Source organism: Columba livia, chromosome 6 (assembly GCF_036013475.1).
Source record: "Columba livia isolate bColLiv1 breed racing homer chromosome 6, bColLiv1.pat.W.v2, whole genome shotgun sequence".
Taxonomy (NCBI): domain Eukaryota; kingdom Metazoa; phylum Chordata; class Aves; order Columbiformes; family Columbidae; genus Columba; species Columba livia.
The window spans coordinates 16,146,942-16,168,859 of NC_088607.1; the positions used below are offsets into that span (position 1 = coordinate 16,146,942).

At 34.1% G+C, this 21,918-nt stretch overlaps 1 protein-coding gene across 4 annotated transcripts in view; it reads left to right on the forward strand.

Moving 5' to 3' along the window:
* LOC102095037 (adhesion G protein-coupled receptor A3) overlaps window positions 1-21,918 on the forward strand; it is a 274,552-nt gene that overhangs the window by 136,424 nt on the left and 116,210 nt on the right. For 3 of the 4 annotated variants that reach the window (XM_065067261.1, XM_065067263.1, XM_065067264.1), the window contains 5 exons: window positions 3,795-3,959; window positions 7,347-7,545; window positions 8,878-9,027; window positions 12,061-12,222; window positions 16,651-16,866. In XM_065067261.1, coding sequence (XP_064923333.1) covers window positions 3,795-3,959; window positions 7,347-7,545; window positions 8,878-9,027; window positions 12,061-12,222; window positions 16,651-16,866 — 892 coding nt within the window. The remainder of the gene's footprint in view (window positions 1-3,794; window positions 3,960-7,346; window positions 7,546-8,877; window positions 9,028-12,060; window positions 12,223-16,650; window positions 16,867-21,918) is intronic. The other variant, XM_065067262.1, reaches the window with a different exon arrangement.

A 21,918-nucleotide genomic window follows, 5' to 3' on the forward strand; every position in this document is an offset into this window, starting at 1 on the left:
TGCCTGAGCCAGAAAAAAATGTTTCTATTTATTTGTCTGAACAATAATATTAGGAAACCTAAATGTTATCTCTGAGTAATTAATTTTTATTTTTCTCCAGGAAGACCAGTTGGTTCTTCCCAGGTCTTGCAGGAACTCAAGTCAGACTTGTAGAAAGCCAATCAAAATATGGTGTTAAATTCTCCTCTTTGTTTGTTACTCTGTTTCCTGACATGCAAATGACTGCTGGGGCATACAGTAAGTGCACTAAGGTGTTGCTTCAGAACATGGTTGAGTAACTTTGCATAATGAGACCTACTTCTGATTGTCTAATTAGTTATGCGTAGCTGTAGCAATGCAAAACTATGCCTCAAATAGAAATCTATTGTCACAGGTTTCTTGATTACATGAGTATGGCTTCTGCCTGCATTATGGTTTCTTGCTTTGCAATGACGAATGCAATGGGCTTCTATTGAATATTATAACAACTCTTTAATGCAGTTGCATCAGCTGCATATTTTTATTAATTTTTAAATATGCCAGTCATCATGTTTGAAAAAGAAGTCCTATCATACATGAAATTTCCAAGTACAAACAACAAACGTATATTCTCTTTCTTCCTTTCAATATTTTTGTTGAGATGGCCACTATAATTTCAAAAGAAAACTTGAGAAAATCTTGCTAGTCATCCTTTTGCTCTCATCAGTCAGCGATCTTCATATTCAGTTTGCCTTGACACCATCTCGTGAATGTCTGACTTGTCTTGGTAGGTCAAAAATTTCCACAAAAGCAGCAACTATCACATGTCTGAGGAGTGGGATATGATTGATAACGTAGAGGGAGTAGGAACTCTTTCTGACTTGTACTCCATCCTTAGGAAAGCTGCATAGGAGAGGCAAGATCATTTCATTTGCGGCCTGACGTTCTTTGGCTTCTGTGAGATAGGGTAATAAAGAAAATTATGCAGCCAAATGTGCCATCTTCTCTTAATTCTGTTGTCCTTTTGTCAAGCTCCTAAACCAGAGAGTCCTGCCAAGTTCCCAGGTCACAGGAGAGTTCTTGCCTTTTATCAAGACTTGTTGCCATGGCCGAAAGAGATCAAGAATGCTTTTCTATGAACAGTAAGAAAAACAATGGAACTTTTGGGCATGCTGAAGTAACAGTGCCAAGGCTTAAAATGTGTAACTGACCTACAAGAAAACTTTATAAAGGGGTTTAAAATTCTCTACAGGTCCACTCTTTCCTTTTGGAAAGAACCATGAAGTCGCCAAGGATTACTGGTAGAGAAAATGTTAAAGAATCAAGTTGACTGCTCTTTCTGAGAACTGGAAGACTTTTTATTTTGTTTTAATACAGTCCCCTAAATTCTCCAGGGGTATAAGATCAATTTATCATTTGTCATATCCAGATGGTAAGTAAATGAACGGTTTCACCATTGGGCTTGCTATCCAAAATATCCCTAGAGGAATATAAATGAATGCATCATTTACTGTGGCCAGATGGCAATTCAGAAGACAATTCCATGTTCTAGTCATTATACAGCTTCTTCTATGTTGTCTAAACCTATTCTGGCTTATTTTGGTTCTCTATCTGAAAAAAGGGCCATAAAAGAATAAAAGTGTGAATGTGAGGATTTATTCATCCTTTTAGAGAACTTGAACAAGTGTTCAAGTATTGAGTTTCTACAAGAAGCAACAATGATGTATCAGTAAATATTTTTCTGTGAAACTGGGAAACTTCATCTAATGACAGGAGGTCTGTTTAGTGGCAGATAAATTTACAACGGAACACATTTCAGCAATTTAAATAAATGGAAAATGTACCCTTTTTCTTCATATTTATTTATCTTCATATTGATTAGCTCTAAACTGATAATATGTTCAAGTATTGCATTTACCCAAAATTACTGTGGTTCCCAGTTTTATTAAATATGTAGGTGTGACAATTATTATAGACATTTGATATGGAATATATCAAAAAATCAGCACATCTGTCATACATTCTATTCACTTGGGAAGTCTCCGAATCTTGGTGCCTGTTATTTATGTGAAAATTTTTGTAAGCTCTAGGAATATATTATTTCTCAGTTGTTTGTAAAGATGATGTGATATTTTTGTGACATACGAAACAGAAGATTTAATTTTTTAAAAAATTATCAGTTGGCTAATTTCATTTAAGTAATTGAATCTGAATGTAAGATGTATTAAGAGTTAGCTAAGAGGCTGCTGTTATTGGGATTTCTCATCTGACACTTTTTAAGAGAACAATTGCTTTTTTTGACATAAAAATCTTCTGCTACTCTGTGTGCAAATGGCCAGTAATGCTTTTTGTGTGTTTTCTGCAACAAAAACACGTTACAATTTGTTGTAGAAATGAAATAGGGGGTTCCACAGTACTTGGAGCTCAAAACAGTGAATAACAGGAACAGTGTGAGATTTTTGAAGCTACTATTTAATGATAAATTTGACTGAGTATCCAGAGAACTGCACAAAAATTCTGAAACAATTTAACTTGAATCAAAGGCTATTTACCATGTTTGCTTGTTTTCTGGGGATGAAGATAACAGGTCTGTAGTAAGTACTTGAAAAAAACATATTTAATTGTATGCATATTTCAAAGGCAAGATTACATATGCAGCTGTCTAATCACTTCCTCCTTGATTGTGGTTCTACTTTCATGTGTATCAGAAGTAATCTATATACAAGAAGATTGGATTTGATCCTTTCTTGCAGCCAAGTTAATAAAAGTGACATTTTTAGAGAAGTTTAAAAGATCAAAAATTAAAAATAAATTCTAATTATTCTCTGTGTATCTTTCAGAATGTCAGGCAGGCTCTTTAAAAAAGTGCCAAAGGCCACAGTAGAAACTTTTTTAATATTTTGTTTTAAATACAGATTTGAAATTAATGTAATAACTTCTAAATTCTATGCTTCTCTTTTTATAATGTACGTTCTCCCCCTTTCTGACTGTACTCCATTTCTTCCCACATTTCTAATTGCCTAAAACACAAGGCATATTCAAAGATAAGCCATTTGCATAAAGCAAAGTAAATATTTCAGATAATTACCACATTTTTCCTCTCCCAACTACTTTCAAAAGCTGTACTTCCTTTAAAACTGTAGTAAATTTTAACAGAATTGTAGTAAATTGTAACAGAAGCCACAAAGTGTCTTTATATTTAACTTGTCTAACACTCATTATAAAAAGTTAATGCAACTTTGATTTATTGCTGTTAATAATTACATTTCATATTTGGTGGGGGGCAGTGTGAAAGAAGTTCATAAGTAGTAAAGTACTGACAGAAGTATCAGTATTTTCCTCATCTGATTTTTTATTGGTCAGGAAAATTATTTGCAGCTTCCAAAGTCAGGGTCTGTTTTCAAAAACTTTTCCTGTGCCACCACAGGAGCAGCAGATTCTGCTGTTGAAATACCATAGTAGCTGCAATTGCTGTGAATTGGTTGCATTGTCAATTTGAAATGCATTTCTGACTTTTAAGTGCATGTTTATGCAAGAACAACAACAAACCCCCTCCAAATTATAATATTTGGTACAAAACTGTTATACTTGTGTGACGATTGGTGATTTGAGTTATGGCCTGTCATGATCTGAGTGGTCAGTCCAAGTTACTGCTGCTAAAATCTTAATACCAATCGCTCGCATATTGTCTGTTCCTATAACATGAAGTAAAAGCTGGTTTTATATTTTCATATACAATCTCTCAAGATATGTTAATGAGAGAAATGAGAGAAAACCAGTGACTCAATCTCTATATAATTAAGTATATACAATAATTAATCTTTTATTTTTTGTAGTGAACTTATCCTGTCCAGCATTGACATTGATGCAACTGGAGATTGGGAGTGTCTAGTCAACAATTCCTATGGAAATAGCACCAAACAAGTAGAAATTGTGGTACTTGAAACGGCTGCACCCTACTGCCCTGCAGAAAGAGTTATTAACAACAAGGGAGATTTCAGGTATGATTTTGAGGTTTTGGAGTGTGTTTCATATATTAACGTAAATCCAGATCGTATTCATGCTTACATGATACTTCAGTGTCAGTTATGAAGATGTCACTTATTTTACTTGTCACTTTCATGTAATGTATTAGGAAGGAGGAGCACTGCATGATTTTTGTGGGAAATGGCAGCTAATGCTTCAAAAGCAGCAGTGGTTTGTGAAAGTCAAGAGAATCTTTCTTCTGAGTCCTCAGTGTGAGATTATGGAAAATTTTAAAATATGCAGGCTCTTTATATCTAAATGAGAGAGGGTTCAAAATTGTTCTTAGGCTTTTCTAAATTGCAGAATATGATAATACTGCATTAAAGCATTAGAAGATTAAATCCTCAGTATTTTCTAATCTGTACCAGTTCTGGTGGTTTGTTCAGCTGAGATTAGAGGGAACAGATGACATAAAACTGTTAGTAAAGTATTTCACTGAAGAGAATCAAAATGGTAAGTAAAACTACTTAGCAAAACAAATAGATCACTTGAGGTAAGCTTAAGGATATATACAGTTCCACCAATATATCCCATGATTGGAAAACACATCTGATCTGCTATCTGAATCTTAGAGTCTGCACTATTTTGTTGACTGTGTAATTTTTGTTTCATCTTTACTTTTACCTACATATGCTGACAAGTTTTTAAAATGTTAATCCTCATAAACAGAAGAAAAATTAAAGGATTCTGTGGAATTTGCTATTGTTTTCAGTTAGCTCTAAAATACTTCAGTGATGTGCATAAAGCTCAAACAAAATAGAATTACCTGCTTGACAATAACACTGATGTATGATGGCATTCCCATTGAGAAATCAAGAAGGTAATTTGTTACCAAGTGAATTATAATAAGAATTCAGCTTGAATAGTTAATGAAAGGAAGAGCAGGTGACAGATGGAATTTCTCTTAAATGCCAGAACTTTTTGCAAGTACTTCTGACCTGAAAGCCTCTCTTCATTTTTAAGTTAAAAACTTTTTCAAAGGCCTTTTACTACTATTTCTTGTGTTTGAATAAAAATAAAGGATTGAATTAAAAAGTGGAGAAACCAACTGACATAATCTGTTTTCTCTTTGCTACAAAGCTATTTTATTACGCATTAAATTCAGTTCTAGAGTATACCACGTTTGCGGAACTTATATACCTATTTCTCCGTATATATAGATTCAAATCCATTACAGATTTTTGGCAATCTTAGCTATAGATTTTTTTTTTCCATCACAAAAACTGCCATTGTGGTTTTTCATAGTTATGTGCTTCAATGTATTTTAATTAGATCTTTTAAAATATATATACTTGCTATCAGGTAACACATACTGAATCTTTCAGATGACAATTTTATGAAGTTCATGCTCTTGCCATAAAATGACATCATTTTCTTCATAAATAAATATATATAAATTCTGCAGACTGCACAAACTAAGACCAGGGGCATTTCTGTCATTTTATCGAATTCAAAAGAACAGGAGTGCATATTTCTCTCCCTATTGATCATCTTTCTAGAAATCCATATAAATTTATTTTTTAAATGTATATCAAAAGGATGCTGAGTCCATAGGTTCTTTTGGCACTTGAGAGAATGAATTTAAAATTATAGAGAATTTATCAGGCTCAAACTCAGCATTAGCACTTGAAATTGTTCCAAAGGTTTAGCCTCAGAGATACAGCTATCATGCCAGTAATTTTTCTTACAAAGGTCTTTGAAGTTTTGCTGGCATAGAAAGTATGTAAGCAGAGAGACCTGAAGCACAAAAGCAAAAGCTAAAAAGAACATTTCTTTTATTGGACCAAAAAAGGAAAAAAGCATCAGCCGTTAGGGAAGTGTGGTTCTTTCAGTTGACCAGCCTAGGTGGTATTTATAATTGTACAACTGCAGTAAGAATTGGGCACTGTGAATCAGAATGAACTGGCCTTATGTACTAAGAGTTTTTCTCTATGATGGCCATATTTTGCTCACTTTTTTGTTTTCAGCTCTCTGTAAGTTTATGCTGAAATGCAAATGATAATGTTGTTATGTCCTGTCATTCCTATTCATAAAGGCCAGATTCTGCTACCTGTGCTAATAATAGTTTCAGAATTATCTCTTTAGTTTTACTTTTGAAGTAACTTTCTACTTGCTGCTTAGTGTGGCCCAATTGCATTAATGTGAATGTTTTAGCAAAAATATTATTTCAGCCCAGAGGCAAAAGCAAAATATACTACTGTACATATTTTGATTTTTTGTGAAGATTCTTTCATGGGTTGTTCTTCATCAACTGTTTTTGCATCACAAAATGAATTATTCCAGTGAGAGTTGATTATGACACATAAAAATATTTTTCTTCTTGCCTTTTATTTTTCTGAAATGAGGAAAAGTTGCATAACCCCAAACCTGAACCTGTCAGTATATTATGTAACAGTGTCAAAATGGACCTGCACTGTATAACCAAGGGGGTCTAATACATATGTTTGAGCAAAAGGTGATTGTTCATGAGTGACTTCACTGATACTTTCTGTGATTGGTCGAGTTCAATCATTACATCAGTGCAATTATGTAGGAAAAAAGTAGGAACCATATCCTTTCCAGATATGCTGTCTTGCTAATAATATGCTTCTGGTTTTGTTTGATTTCTCCCAATTACCTTATCCTGCTATGCCCATGCTAGGCTGGAAATGACAATGGATTTTGTATCTAAAGATGTAAATCCCAGTTGTGCCATTCTAGAGAATACAGCAGATATACAAAAACCCAATGTTGTTTAATAGACCCATGAGCTAAATAGAAGAATTATGTCTGCTCTTGATTTATAGTTTGTTTTCAAAGGCTGTTTTGGAACCACACTACATAAGTCATGCAAACCTGAATAGTTAATTTTTGAGGGCTAGATCCTTCCTCCTCTGTGAGACATAGTATTTTCTGAATCTTGTTTATTGGTTTCTGATACATATAGGGATTTCTGCTTTGCAGGGCTTTGTGGCAGCAAGGGTTTTGTAGTGTTGGGTGGAAATGCAAAGCAAGGGTTGTCAGGTACATTTTGAGTGTTTACCTTTTACAGCATTTAGTACTAGGGGTCTGGGTATTTTTGCTTTTTGGACTTACTGCTCTGCTTTCTGTAGTCTGCAAAGGTGAATGTAGGCAACATTCCATCCTTATTTTTTTCCTTAAAATCACACATATTCCTGGATTTAATGCAGAATTAATGTGTGACCAGCCATACTCAAACCTGTGTAATTTTGACATTTTCTAAGGAAGCAGAGTAATTCATTATAGAACATTAATTTTAAACAGCCTTTTTCTCATATATTCTGTGTAATGTTGCTATATTGTAAGTTATCTTTAAATAAGGAGTTTCACATTGTCATTTTTTCTTATCATGTTGTTCATAGGTGGCCCAAAACTTTGGCTGGGATAACTGCTTACCATCCCTGTCTCCAGTATTCATTTAATTCCATTGCCTTTCACAATGGTGCAGAAGAGTCTAAGGCGTGGCGCAAATGTAATAGAACTGGCCATTGGGATGAAGAAAACTATTCTGAATGTCCTTATTCACAAGAAGTGACTCAAGTTCTTCATGCTTTTAGTCAGGTAACATTTTGAAATCCAGGGCTTCACTTCTCTGGTACTGATTTTATTGAATAGCTTGCAAGGAATGTCTGTTCAGCCGCAAGGTTGGGATAGCTGGACTTTTAACAAAATGTTTTACCTGAAAGACAGTTTGGTAATTGAAGTTGTAGGGAAAAGTATACAATATTCATTGCCCTTTTTTCTTTTTTTCCCTCTGGATGCCTGGAGTCTAGATGACCATTAGTAATGTTAGCAGAGTCATCAGTGCTTCAGTTCAGTTCCTACTTTGTCTTCCCCTCATGCGTTTTTACAAGAAAGATGTTAATTTTGCTCGAAGGCCTATATTGGAGTTTTGTCAGCTGTAGTACCTTTCCTCATTGCCGTTGTTCATAATATATTTCAAACAGATGCAGAAATAAATCCTAATTTAGAATGCCTTTTCGACGTCTTCCAAAAAAGCAGTATTTAAATAGTTTCTTATGGATAAGTAAAAGAGAGAACGGGACCAAAAAGTAACTGCGTAGAAAGTAATTAGAAGAAAAGGCCTAACAGGGAACACCATGGAGGATGGCACAGATTTGTAACTGTCATATTAACTTTTACAACTTTCAGTTTTCTTGATCATTTCTTCCCAATCAGTAGTGCTAGGTAACATCAAAAGAAATTTGTTTTCAAATGTGTTTGTATTTAAATAAGAATAATCATTACGTGAAGAGAGACCATGTGATGATAGGATAATAAAATAATTAGGAAGGTCTCTAAAATCCAGTCCATTCTCCTGTAAGCAATGAGGTTAGGCCAGGTTTGTTCGGGCTTTAACCAGTCAGGTCTCTAATATCTCAGAGGATGGAGGCTGCACAACCTCTGGGGGGGTAACCTGTTCAAATGCCTGACTGTCCTCAAGGCAGAAAGTATTTTCTTCATAACTGGTCTGAACTTCTCTTGTTTCAACTTACTGCCTTTGTCCCTAATTCTCCCACCATGCACCACTGTGTATATGAACCCTCACCGATACTATTGTCATGACAATCTAAAGATACAGGCAAGGCAAGATTAGTAGTTTACTATAGTATATTATGAGGCCAGTTAGTTACAGTCTAGAAAAAGCAGACCAAAATCTGTTTTGTTGGCCTTTTGTGGTGGAGTCTTCAGATAACAGCAATGAAATTTAAAACCTAATGCTGAAGATAGATACATTCATATGCCCCTGAAATTTATGCCCATGGTACTACTAATGCATATAAATCCATGTGAAATTATAGCAAGCATTATACAAATCTATGTGATCTCTAGTTTTAAAGGAGAACAAAAGTAGCTGATTTATTACACCTAGCAATTCTGGTCTATTTTCAGATGCACATCAATTTGACAACTGTGCTTGAATTTTCCCGCCAGCTGACAGCTTACACAAGAGGTGCTTCCCACTTTGCGGATAAAATGGATGTAATATATTTGGCTTACATAATGGAAAAGTTAATTGTCTTCGTGGATGAATTTCAAGATGTAAGATATTTTCTCTATGCTGGAAAAAAAAGTATCGCTTAGAAGTGAAGTCTTCACATATGGCCCTGTTCTCAGTGTATGCAGGCACACACTGAAGAGTAGCTTCTAAAATTGATTGCTGATATTCTGATTGCAAGTCTTCCGCATATACTGTGTTATGTTTCTTCATGCTAAAAAGGGCAGCTAAGCCATCTCATCTGACAAAGGCATTGCTGCTTAGGAATAAAAATTATTTTTCAATATGCCACTTCTTTAGTTTTCTTTTTCATTCTGATTTCTGCAATGTCTAACATATTAGGATGAACTCAAGGTGCCTCTCCATCTGGCCACTGGAGTTAACACATGCTTCATTTTCTCCATTTTGTCATGAGGTTTTCACTGAGTTTTGAAAGCATGTATCACTTCATGTGAAGATGTGTCCTTAAGTGCAACTTACCACAGAAACTTTTAGTGTAAAGCATGGCATTTTTACAGGGCAATCTAATCAGAGAGTTATACAAACCCTATGGAAAAAACACTTCTTTTTTTTTTTTTTTTACAGAGAACAGCGATGTTCATCATAGCTTTTACAGTTAATTTGCAGAGTAACTGCTTGTGTAAAGATTTCAAAACCTGTAATTTTTTGCACACATGATAGCTATAGTTAAAACATTTGTTTTTGTTTGGTTTGGCAATGTACATTCCATTTTGGCTCTGGGGATTGTAACAGTTAACATTTAAATGCCAATTTGAGAAATCCTCCGATTTCATCATTATGTGCCAGACATAAAGTGTATTATTAAGTATTCTCCAAGAATCATGTTTCAAATCTTCAACTGTATTTCAACTCGCAGTCCTGATAAGATCTTACAGCTTTCTGACAAAGCAAAAATTTACCATCCAAAAGAAACATTTGGATTTACCATTAAGTCTCTATTTTCCTAGCAGCTGATGTCTTATACGTCAAAACTGAGCGCCATCTCTAATCTTTTAACTGAATTCTTTCACTTTTCAAAAAGGCTTCAGTTTGTGGTTTTGGGTATCGAAACCTATCTGTCTCCACCATTTATCTCTACATCTCTTATTTCGTAATCTCTTATTATTTTCATAATGTAGAATGTTTCTCCTAATTCATCTCTGTTTCCCTCTTCTACTTTGAACTTTACACTTTTTCCTCTCTAGTTCACTAAGTTCCTCTTTATTAATACCCAGTTCCTCTCTACTAGTACCTGTTTTGTAACTATGATTCTCAAGGTACGAAAACACCTGTGAAGTTAAAGTGTCAGTAATTTCACACATGATTCTGGATGCATGTAGTTATAAATAGGACTGAACTTCATGTAATACAAGGCAACATGTGATCAAAGGTATATTATTTTGGAACTGACTAGCAGCTGAAGCTACATACATACACATGTGTATACATACACAGAGGTTTTCTGTGATTTATCAAAATAATATAATAACTGTTTTAGCTGAACTAGGACAGTTTTTGTACATCCTCTCTGGGGAGTGCCTCTCCCAGTCTGCACAGGATTATTCATTTTTATATGACTTAGTGGTATTTTGTCCCATCTGGTGGTTCACCTGTCAAACAAAAGAGCTTCAACACCTGCATTTGGGACATATTTGCAATATACTACAAATTTTTGCCAGGAAGATATACATGTATTAGCCCAATTTTTGGTAGTTTTCAATGCCATGCCTTTACTCGTCAGTAATGCATTTAATTAGAATATAAATTACTTCCTCTTCTTATTTCTCTCCTTTTGTATATTTATAGACTGTTGTTATGCCCTCAGTAAGTTACTGCTTCGCTGATTGGTGTATGCTTTAATCATTTCTCATAAATCACTCCAGTCTCTTAATGTGTTTTATTATTATTCATTGTATCAATAGCTCTGTTTGTCACACTGTCAAAAGCTATCTAGAATTATCTAGTATTTATGTTCTCAAAAATAGGTTAAATATTTCAGGAACAGTCACATAAAATTTCACATATAGTCTCAGTATTTCCATATCCCTTGCAATGCATGTGAAATTTATGTACTTTCTATTGAAAATGCAGAACTTCATAACAGCAGTCATTCCTTAAACCTTTTTCACCATTGCTATGTTTTGTTTTTCCTTTCCACTGATTTATCTGTGTATTTCCCTTACTTTTCTGTTTCTGTTAGTTTGACTTTTCTCTAGCTATATTTCAGTCATTTTTTCTCTTCTTTATACATTTCATTCAGGTTTAGTTGTGACAGCCTTGTATATCTTTGGCATATCTTTGACTTCAAAAATAATGACAATGTTAATTTTGAAATCTCACTCAAGTTTTAGAATTTTAAAAGGAAATGTTTTTATTTAAATTTGAAATAATCACAAAAATATTAATAGGGATGGTTATTCTTTTTAAATGTAACGTACTAATAAAAACTCAAAACACATACTCATACTTACCAAAATCTGTAAAATGTCATCTGGCAAAACAAAGATTTATCACTTTGAGTTAGCCACAAGAGTGAATTAAAACATCCAAAGCTCCAAGTCCACACTTTCTGTATAGCAAATGAGATTATATAGGTTTGTGTCAGCACCTGAGTTATACCTCAAATTTACCCCACTATGACTGTAACAAAAATGTCTTTCAAATATATTTTCCCTCTTTTTTTTTTTAATCTTTTTTTTTTCCCCCTCAAAGGTGTTTTGATTGAACATGAACATGGTCAATTTCAATTAGTTTAAGAAAGAGGGTGATAATTCTGGGATTCCATTTATCACCCAATTAGGGACTCAATTTTTGTGGTGTATCTTGAGGATAAACTATAAAATTGTAAATAAAAAAGTTTTTCCTTGAAGTCAGTTGCACTGTTCTTTTCATAGTCTTTATTTTTCAGTCCATTTAATTTTTATGAGAAAATCAAAACTGTCTTTGAATGATGATTACTAAGAGACATAAGGTGCCTGCTTTCTGTTGTACTCTTGTGTACTCTTCCTGTCTTTGAGAGTTTTCCAGACAATACCTTTTTTGGTTTGTTTTATTTTGTTTTGTTTTGTTTTTTCCAGGTTGGGGATGCTCTTATTGAAATTGCCAGTAATATGATGTTGGTCGATGACCATGTGTTGTGGATGGCTCAAAAGGAAGACAAAGCCTGCACCAGAATTGTACGATGTGTGGAACACATTGCGAGTCAAATACTGACCAGCAATATTCAAGTTATATCAAAGGTATTTAATAAAATTACAAAGCTTTTTGTTATCAGAATTTATTTTTAAAATGTCATTTTTCTTCACAATTTTTACAAGCAACTAGTATACAGAGGAGCAAGATTGAGTAAGCCAGATACACAGCACAGTTGATTTACATAGATATACTTGGATTCTGTGGGGTTTTATGTGTGGGTTTTTTTTTATTTTTTTTTTTCTTCTTCTCTTGGGTTTTATTTGGAATACAAAACCATTTTTTTAGTATCACTTGTAGTATTAAAAAGTGTTTTTTTCTTGAATTTGATTTATTGTATTTATTCTTACAATAGGCTGTTCACAGCGCTATTTTTCTAGTGTTCTTAGCATTCCCTTAGTTTCTATTGTTCTTGTCATTATAGCATATGGGTTAAACTCGGAAAGATTTAACTTGACTGAGTGAAATTTTTGATAAGAGAAAAGACAAGCTCCCTTGTTGGCAGAAGACTTTTTGCCTTTCAGAGAAGATTCTAGACAATACTTCCTTAAAGCATTTAGAAAATTGTCAAAAAAGGTATATCTTGTGATAAAGATGACTAATTTGTGGTTAGTTTTAGATTTTTAGAAGCCAAGCTGTGGCAGTATGAAAAAATGTTCTTATTCCTTGATCTCCACCTACATCAATATGTCATTTAGATAGTGAGGTGTTGTCATTTGGATACTGAGAAACTGTCTTTTTGCGAGTTTCAATATCTAAATAGCAGAAATGTATCTAAATCAGAAGCTTGAAACTTATTCTTTTAGAATTTTAGATAAACATTTTCAAATAATCACAGAATAGTTTGGATTGGAAGGGCATAAAATGCTCTCCCCATAGTCTTTTCCTCCCCAGGCTGAATTTTAAAGCCTTTTCACTCCTTGGGTTTGTTTGCTTGCTCGATTGGTTTCAAACCACCTTTGTTATTTTCTTAATTGTCCACTGCGTTCACGTGAAGACACCACTTAAAAGTTAATACAGTGTTAGTTACAATTACACTAATAAGGTATAAAAGTTAAAAAAGAAAAAAGGGATTTGTAAGCTGAGCCAAATAACATAATAGCCTTAGTTCCTTCACTGTATATTTTTAGAAAAGAAGTCTTTCAAAGACAAAAATATATTGGACTGTTTCCTAAAGGATTTTTTTTTTATTTAACTCCTGTTTACATAAAAGAATAAAATTTGCTGCAAATATTTATTTATATTAAATACATAAAGCCAATAATGTGCCTTTTAATAGTATTTTGCAATATGACGGGGGGCTCTCTTGCTTTATACTTAAATCTCTGTTAAATGTCAAGTGCCAAAGGTGATTTTTGTTTCTTATCACTGCTTCAGGAAGCTGTTGACATGACTGTAAACAATAATTCTGTGTCCTCAGATGTCGATCTGTGTCACTTACCTTTTTGCCATGCTTTATTTTTTTGCTTCTTCTGGTTTTCTGTAGGAGAATTAGTTTAATATTGAGTGCAATTTGTAAACAAACAAAGCTGTGGAGATTTTCTGGTGTCATCTCAAGCAATACCAAACACTTTGTGAGGCCAGCCAGCAAACTGTCTCACAGAAACTGCAACCGTTTTCTTTATTTTAAACAACAGCAAACAAAACCCCCAAAGCTTAGGTAGCTGCTAGCTTATAATAGAATTCCTCAAAAAAGGAACCTCTCTAAACTGTGTCAGTTGTATAATATATGCATGACTGCATTCCTATAAATTGAAAAGCCACTTGGGAGCCATGATGGTTATTCTACATCATTTTTGGGAGACAAAAATGTTTTTCCAGTTTCATGAGGTTGTGGAATGGCTAATTTGAAGGTCAGAAAAACACCAGGACAGATACCTTTGTTTAGATCTCCTTAAGTCTCCCTTGCTGTCAAACAGTGCACAAAACACACTGTGGGAAGAGTGGCCGGTAATGACTGGGCACAGCCAGAGCAGTGAGGGGTACCCTGGGCATCCCTGGGTAATGGAGAGCTCCTGGTGTGGATCTATATGCTTCAGAACCCCCAAAATCATATCCCTTCAGCATTGTTCTGAGACACTTCTTTATTCCTGCTTTTATTTCATTTCTGTGTATGCATGTCAGATGTGCCGTTTGAAAAGGAAGACTTCTAGCTGATAATACTTATCTCAATGGTCCTGTGTCAGGCACATGTAATAGTTTTCCCTTCTGAAGAGTTTTCATTTCATTCTCCAGCCACTGAGACTGTCAGAACATTTCAGGTTGATTGCAATGTGGCTTTTTCTTTGTGCTCTGTCTTGCAGCCTTCAGCGTTGCTCTCAGCCTACCCAGGCAACAATCCCCTTTGGCCTTTCTGCCAAGTGGTGCCTTTATCTGAGGTTTAGGAAATGGACACCAAATTATCATTTTCTGTATCTGTACTGCTTAGAGACAAGATTAGGTTGTGGCTTTTCATAATGTGTACCTGACTGTGGATTGTTTCCATGGTTAATTTTGCTCTGAGCTTATCTGTATCCATTTTGTAGCTCATTTTATGATCCTACGTAATGAACACTGTTTTGCCTTACATTTTACTCATCTGTTTCTGTATGCTGAGAATGGTATGTCCACACTGTTTGAACATTGTCAAGTCTTCATGGGTATACTTTGGGAGTGGAAAACCCCAAGTGTTTAAATGATTTAATATTCAAAATAAAAAAAAAAATAGGGTAGCTCACTTTTGTGCAATCACTTAAATCCCCATTACAACATTCACCTTACCTCACAAATGTGAAATTGGGAACTAGTGTTACGCCCATTCTACGGCAGGAAACATGAAGTAATGAATAATTAAGTGGCTTTTCCCAAGATTAAAGAAAACCTGTTGCGACACAGGAGTTTTAACTGAGTCATGTAGTCATATTCTTGTGATATGGATGATAGTATTCTGCAAGCAGTAATTTTTTTATCTATTTGGAAGGCTATCTGCAGATGGGACAAAAAAATATCCAAGTAAACCTAGTTTCTGATTTTAGGAGTTTTGAATAAACAGCCACTGGAGTTTCAATACAAAAAAAATAATTGATTCTTAATGATCTTTGGCATTTTTATTCAAGTGTAGAAAAAAAAAAAAATCACCTTCAGGCAAGAAATTTAGTCTAAAAAAGGGATGGTTTAGGAATTTAGAAGCAATCAAAAAGAATTCTCAGGCTACTTTTATGTAAAAACGATAAAAATACATGGAAAGCTTCTGGATTTTGTCTAGTTTTGACAAAAACTAAAATAAATTGCTTAATAGGACTTCAGTAATTTTATTTTGGACTTATGCAGAATCATCAGTGACTGAAGAAGGTACATTTGAAAATGTTTTCGTAAATTCAAAATTCAGAAGAGGACCAGGAAGTCATGTACTCTGTCTCACGCTAAGATTTAATTTGTTCTGGTACCATGACTTCTACACAGCTAGTCTACCCTCTATCCTGCCCTTATTTTTTTATGCAAAATGTTTGCTTTAGATCCATTTATTAGTATGAATTGATGTGATTTTCTTCAGTGAAGTAATTTCTTGTCAGCACAACTCATATGAAGGCTCAAATTATGAGGGATTCACACCAATTTTTACTAGGTGGATTTAAGGTGCTTCTTTGTTGTCAGCTTGCATAACAGAAGCCAAGTACAGCAATATAAAAGTGCTGCATTTGTACATTTATCCTTCTCATAAACCAGCTACAAGAGTTTGTGGCTTCACTTGGGTATCTTCACATTGCAATCAGTGTACAAAATACATACACTCACAGATCACTAAACAATCTATGTCTGGAAGCAGAAACCATAAAGTCCATTTAATGTGCCCATCTAAGATCATCAACCTGATTATAACATGAGCTGTTTGCCTCATGGACAGGACTGTGCTGAAATGAATGTATTAGTTTAAGGTTGGAGATGCACTGTGCACTCTGCACTGTGCTACTATCTCCCTCTAGACACAACACCTCACTAAAGGGTAGGCCAAAGACCTGTAACATGGTGTTGCATTAAACCACATAGTCATGTTCAATATTCTAATAGAACAAAATCTGTAAAAAACAATCCATCCACCAAATAGCTAAGAAGTTTTCTGTTTCATTTCTGAGGTACAAAGCACATCCTCATTCATTTTTTAAAATAATTTCTACTACCACTGTTGCTGGTTCACTTTATAACTGTATTGATTTAAATCAGGATTGATTCTATGGAAGCTGATAATGATACAATTGCAAAACTGATATAATAGTAACTGGTATAACTGATCTGTTCCTCAGGAGATCCAAGAAAACCCACTATTTCATTGTAGAATTCTAGACTGGTTTTTAAAATCCTTACCTTCTGAATAGGTATGAAATTGTGTGCATGCCCAGTCCTTTGTAAAATATATACAATAAATGCACAATGCACATATAGTAATACAATCGTGCTTAATGAGTTAGCAACCTTTCTGCCTCTCGATGTTTTCACAGGTATCTCGTAATATTGCTCTGGAGGCCTTTATGATCAAGCCATCTAGTTTCAAGGGAATGACCTGCACTGCTTTCCAGAAAGTATCTGCAAATTCTGACAAGTCGGTGGTGCGTGACTTGGGAAGCTGGGAAGCAAATTACCATCCTGATCAGCATCTGAATTTCAAGTGCAACACTGGCAATCTGAATGGATCCTTGGTGAATTCTTCTACCAGGGTAAGTCAGTACAATCATGAATATAACTTACCTATTTCAGTGCGTTTTCAGTAGTACCTTTAAGCAGAATACCAATTTGAAAAATGTATATTTTATGTGTTGTTAGCATTGTAAACAGGTTAATAATTTCTACATGTAACTCACCTTAAACTGGTGTAGCATGCTTTGTTGTGCTAATGGATATTCCATTAATTTAATCAGATGGAATGTAGGAATCTACAATATGAATAGAAATGAGTAAATATCTTGTTCTTTCTATCTCTGGGTCCAGTTCTGCAAACTTTACTATGTGTAAACAAGCTTTAAAGTAATTTAGAAATTCTTAGTGAGGTGCTCTCATGGGATTTTACACTGCAAAAGTGTGCTATAACAATAGTATAACATTCTCTGTCTTCTGAACTTTATACAGAGGGAGTGTTATGTTGGAGTTTTTTAGTAGTAGCTGAAGAAAAGCAATAATAAATAAGCCTTTTAGTAGAATGCACTGTTATTACCAAATAATGAAGTGGAACAATTAAATTTTGATCTAGCAGGAAATGGAACTTTGCATTTGGCTGAGCATGTTATTAAAGTATCGCAGAGTTAAATATTTGTTATCCTTCAGCTGAATCTCAGTTTAATAGGCTTATTTCTTGAAATACTTACTATGACAAAATGGTGCTTTTCTGGACAATATTACTAGTTTATTGAACTTTGAAAATATCTTGATTGACATTATTTCCCCTTTGGTGCATTTTAATCTTTTGTATGGGCTATGCAGTCAGTGATATGGTAGTTTGTGCTCTCAGGATCTTCTGGTAAGAAGGAATAATCTTAATAATGGAAGAACAGGTTAAATTTGTTTCCTCCAATGGAGTTAATTTATTCTGTGGGCACTGTTAACATGTCTATCTATAGGAAAGAGAAAGTTGTCTCTCAAAAGAGAAGAGTTTGGCATCCATAAGATGAAAAGCAAATGTCAGTGATCTAAAAGAAATAAGATTCTTGCAAGAGGCAGCCCTGCAACACTCTGCAATGTATGGGATAGTATGATTGCTATAGAAATATACATGGGATTACATGAAATTGGAAAGTTTTCTTTATCAGCTCTACCAATGTATTTCTTATTCCTTCAGAAACTGAGTACCAACATTTCTAGTAAATGAATCTCTTGAAAGTTTGATGATCAAGCATTGGTGTCTCTCTCATGTTATAAAGAAACCTACCATAAATGCAAATTTCTTTTCTCTCCTATCAGCATGCATGTGCCAAATATGCAAAGTTAGAATATTTATTTGAAGCCCCCTTTAAAAATGTTGGCAGAATGTCACAATATAAAGCTATCAGCAAAAATCTTTCCTAATGTATTTTGAACTTAGCTGATTCTATACAACATACAGAAGGGAAATTCTACTGACTTCATGAAGAAGCTAGCAGAAAGAAAGAAAGCTTATTACCATGCAAAGTAATTTTGAATTATATTATATATATTCTGACAGAAGTGACTTTATTAGGTGGATCACCAATTATCACCTGTATATGAATTTGTAAATATTGTAACAGCACAACACAAGAAATTGTAGATTCAGCTAAATGTTAGTTTTTTGGCTTTAAGTTTCAATATTAAGGTGTGATCAGGTTATAAATTCAGACAGAATATATTCCTTTAACTGAATCCAGAAAAGCAAGATGTTTTCATTCATTGCTGTTCTCTGAAATTTTTAAGCTAAGCCCACCTTTAATTCTGAAATTAGTTGCATTTCTTCATTGTTTAACAGAATGATCTGTAGCGTTGTAACGGATAACAGAAAATGGGATTCTTATCATCACCCACAAGCATAATGATTTCTATATTTGCCCAATGGAAGCAAACAGTAAACACACTTGGTTGTGCTATGCAAAGTTCAGGAAAATAGAGAATTTGTGATGGAGCTGGGAGTTGCATGTTGTAGTTACCAATGTTTAGTCACTATACTTTAAAGTAATACTCATGTAATACTCTTTAGAACATCTTCCTCAATTTAGCATAGGATTAATCATAAAGAAAAGAAAAATCTGATGAAAGTAGATTAGACTACAAATGGTAATTACAAATTTAGTTTACTTCTAATACAAACGTGAAAAGGTGTCCTTAAAAGCTCATTAAAAGAGAATGTTTGCACATTTTTGTGCTCAAAAGTGTAGCCCTCTTCTAATCTATAATATTGTAAATTATCTGATTACTAAGCATAACCAATTGTTTATGCTATCTGTCTGTTGCTAACCAATTGCACTAACAAATCAAAAAAGTGAATACTCATGAAGCAGTTTGTGGGCAATTGATGGAAGGAGACTGAAGTAGATGATCACAAACTATTTTAGTAATACAATCTAAGCTTTTGTAGTTGACCCATAGTGGTATTTCCTGGCAATGGTAGGAAATCAATACAAATTTGGTCAGTGTTTGTCTGCACATAATTTAACCTGATCTGATTATTATGGGATTGAAAGCCACTGAAAGGGGAAGAAATATTAAGAACTTGAATAAATATGAGAAAAAGTTAAAAAATAAGAAAACTTTGAAAATAAATAATTTAAAAGGCACTGAAAGAGATCCAGCATTCAGAGACATTCAGGAGATAACTGTTAAAATTTACCTATATCCACTTATGGTTGAAATGCGTGGTAGGTCTTTTATACACTAACTTCCAAATGCCCTAAACCAAATATTATTGCAGTTTGATACACAAATTTTAATCTTTAAATCTAATTCTGACTCTGTGGCCAGTATCCAATCTGAAAGGTTGAAAAGAATAATTTATCTCTATTGCAGATCAAGTTTCTTCAGTTAGGATTCAGACCAAGGTGCCTTCTCTTAGATCCCATTTCTGCTGTTAGTAGGGAGCTTTTGCTGCCTGACTGGACTCTTCTGGGTTAAAAAAATGTCTCATGTATATCTTCCTAATTTTTGATATAGTGGCTTGTATTTTGACACAGAGGTTGGTTTCATGTCTGTTTAAGTAGGCTTGAGGGCATCTTCTCAACCTGGGACTCAGACTGAGATCCTGTCGCAGGAATGCCCCTGAGGCATAATTCTGTCTCATGACCTGGCTGTGGTATAAGGATATCAGGATAATGACCCATCAGCAAGGCTGCTGTAACATTTGAGCTTGGACAATGTGAGAATAGTTTATGAAATTTTAGTGCCATTCATCATGAATCCCCTGCCTGGTTCCCATTTTATGTCTGACCTGAAGCATACTTTGAACCTAATCTCTGCTCCAGCTTGATCTTCAGTGTGCAAATATAATCAGTTATACAGTTAACTCTTCCCCTGACTCACTAAAATTACTCCAAGTTTGTTTTATTTTTTCTGAGCCCGTAGTTTTTACAACTGCAGAAAACATGCAGTAAAGAAAACACTGCCAACTGAAGCAGGACAGCACAAAATGAAAGTTAGTGTTTCGGTTTTATATGTATGCCATATTACAGTGAGACACTGGGTTCGATGCTGAAGTATATAATATCATAGCTTATTTTGGCTCCAAAATATTTTTTCCTCCAAGTATTGTAAAATGTGTCATGATTAAACATCCAGATCAAGAAGTTTCATGTTACATATCAGAATTTGCCCTGTTGGCAACTATTTTTGCCCATTTATCTCTTTTCTCTGTTCTGTTATTTGTGTGTCTTAGCACACAAAGCATTTTGCTCTTCTTGTATTGGATATTGATATTAATTTGATAATTTGTTCTGGGAACTTATGGGAAAATTTCCTTGGGTGTAAATTCTGTATATTGATTTTACAGTAACCATTCTAGCTCTCTTTCTTCTTTCTCCGTGGGTAGGTTGTTGGTACTGTCACAAAGGGATATCTTAAGTGATGTAGGGGTTTAAAAATTCATTATATTTTACCTGCTCCATCACTTTATATTTATTCTACTTTTTTATCATTAAAATATAGTTTTAAATTTTATCCTGCAGTGGTTTTTATTGTGACTCAGGATCTATCCCAACATATAGTATCTATTTTTTGAGTATTCTGAATAATAACATCCATTATATTTTTAAATATAAAAAGACATTCTTATATTCTTCTCCATTCATAGACATAATATCTAGGAGCTATAGAAAAGTAGCTGTTGGTATCTCAATACAGACATTGAGTCCCTGATTTAAAATAAAATCTAAACCAAATAAAAGCATTTAGTACTAAGAAAATATCTGGGAAGAATTTCCATTTATTTTGAGTTAGAGCAATATGATGTATAAACCAGCATTTTCTGTGCAGGCATTAATTTGCTTGCAGGTGTGTTTAGGTTGTACACTGAGTGCTACCTATGGAAAAAGCTGAGATGTCTGATGTTCAGTTGATTAGATGGTTTTAATTTCAAAATCAAACCCAGAGAAGACAAACTGCCCCTCTCTTTCTTCTTCCAGAATGATCAAATCGCACATCTGTATATTTATACCTCTTACTTCTATTCCTTCTCAATGTCTTTATATATTTATACCTACTAGGACATCTTCAGTATTTGTAGTTTCATACTGAATGTTCAATATGCCTTCTTTTCTCTGCATACGGTCTTTTATAATGTGGATGGATATCCTTGTTTTGCAGATCTTTCTAAACATCAACAAAATGAAACAGTGCCAAAATACTATTCCTGCATGTGTGACAAACATCAATTATGTTAGGTATACAGAAGAGTTTCTACAATTTTTATATTTGTTTATGTCTGTTTTAGGATAGATAAAATAATATACATTGTTTTTTGAAAGTAGGAAAAAATTCTTGTATCACTTTTTTGTTTCATAGGTTCTTATAACAAACTTTAAAATGTGTAATTACAAGCTCATGTCCCGTCTCTTTTATCATGCCCTTTGCTACCTAACTTTTAGCAGATAAAAATCTTATTTTTCAAATAACATCAGCACTTCAAAGTGTTTTCTGATTTTCACTGAGTATGGTATTGATGTTTCGGAGACATGTATTATGTTCAGAACTTAAAGTTATTTAACTGGTTCTCCTTTAATACTGTACACAGTTTGTACTTCTAACTTGTATATGTATACAGAAGTGAAAAGAAATCT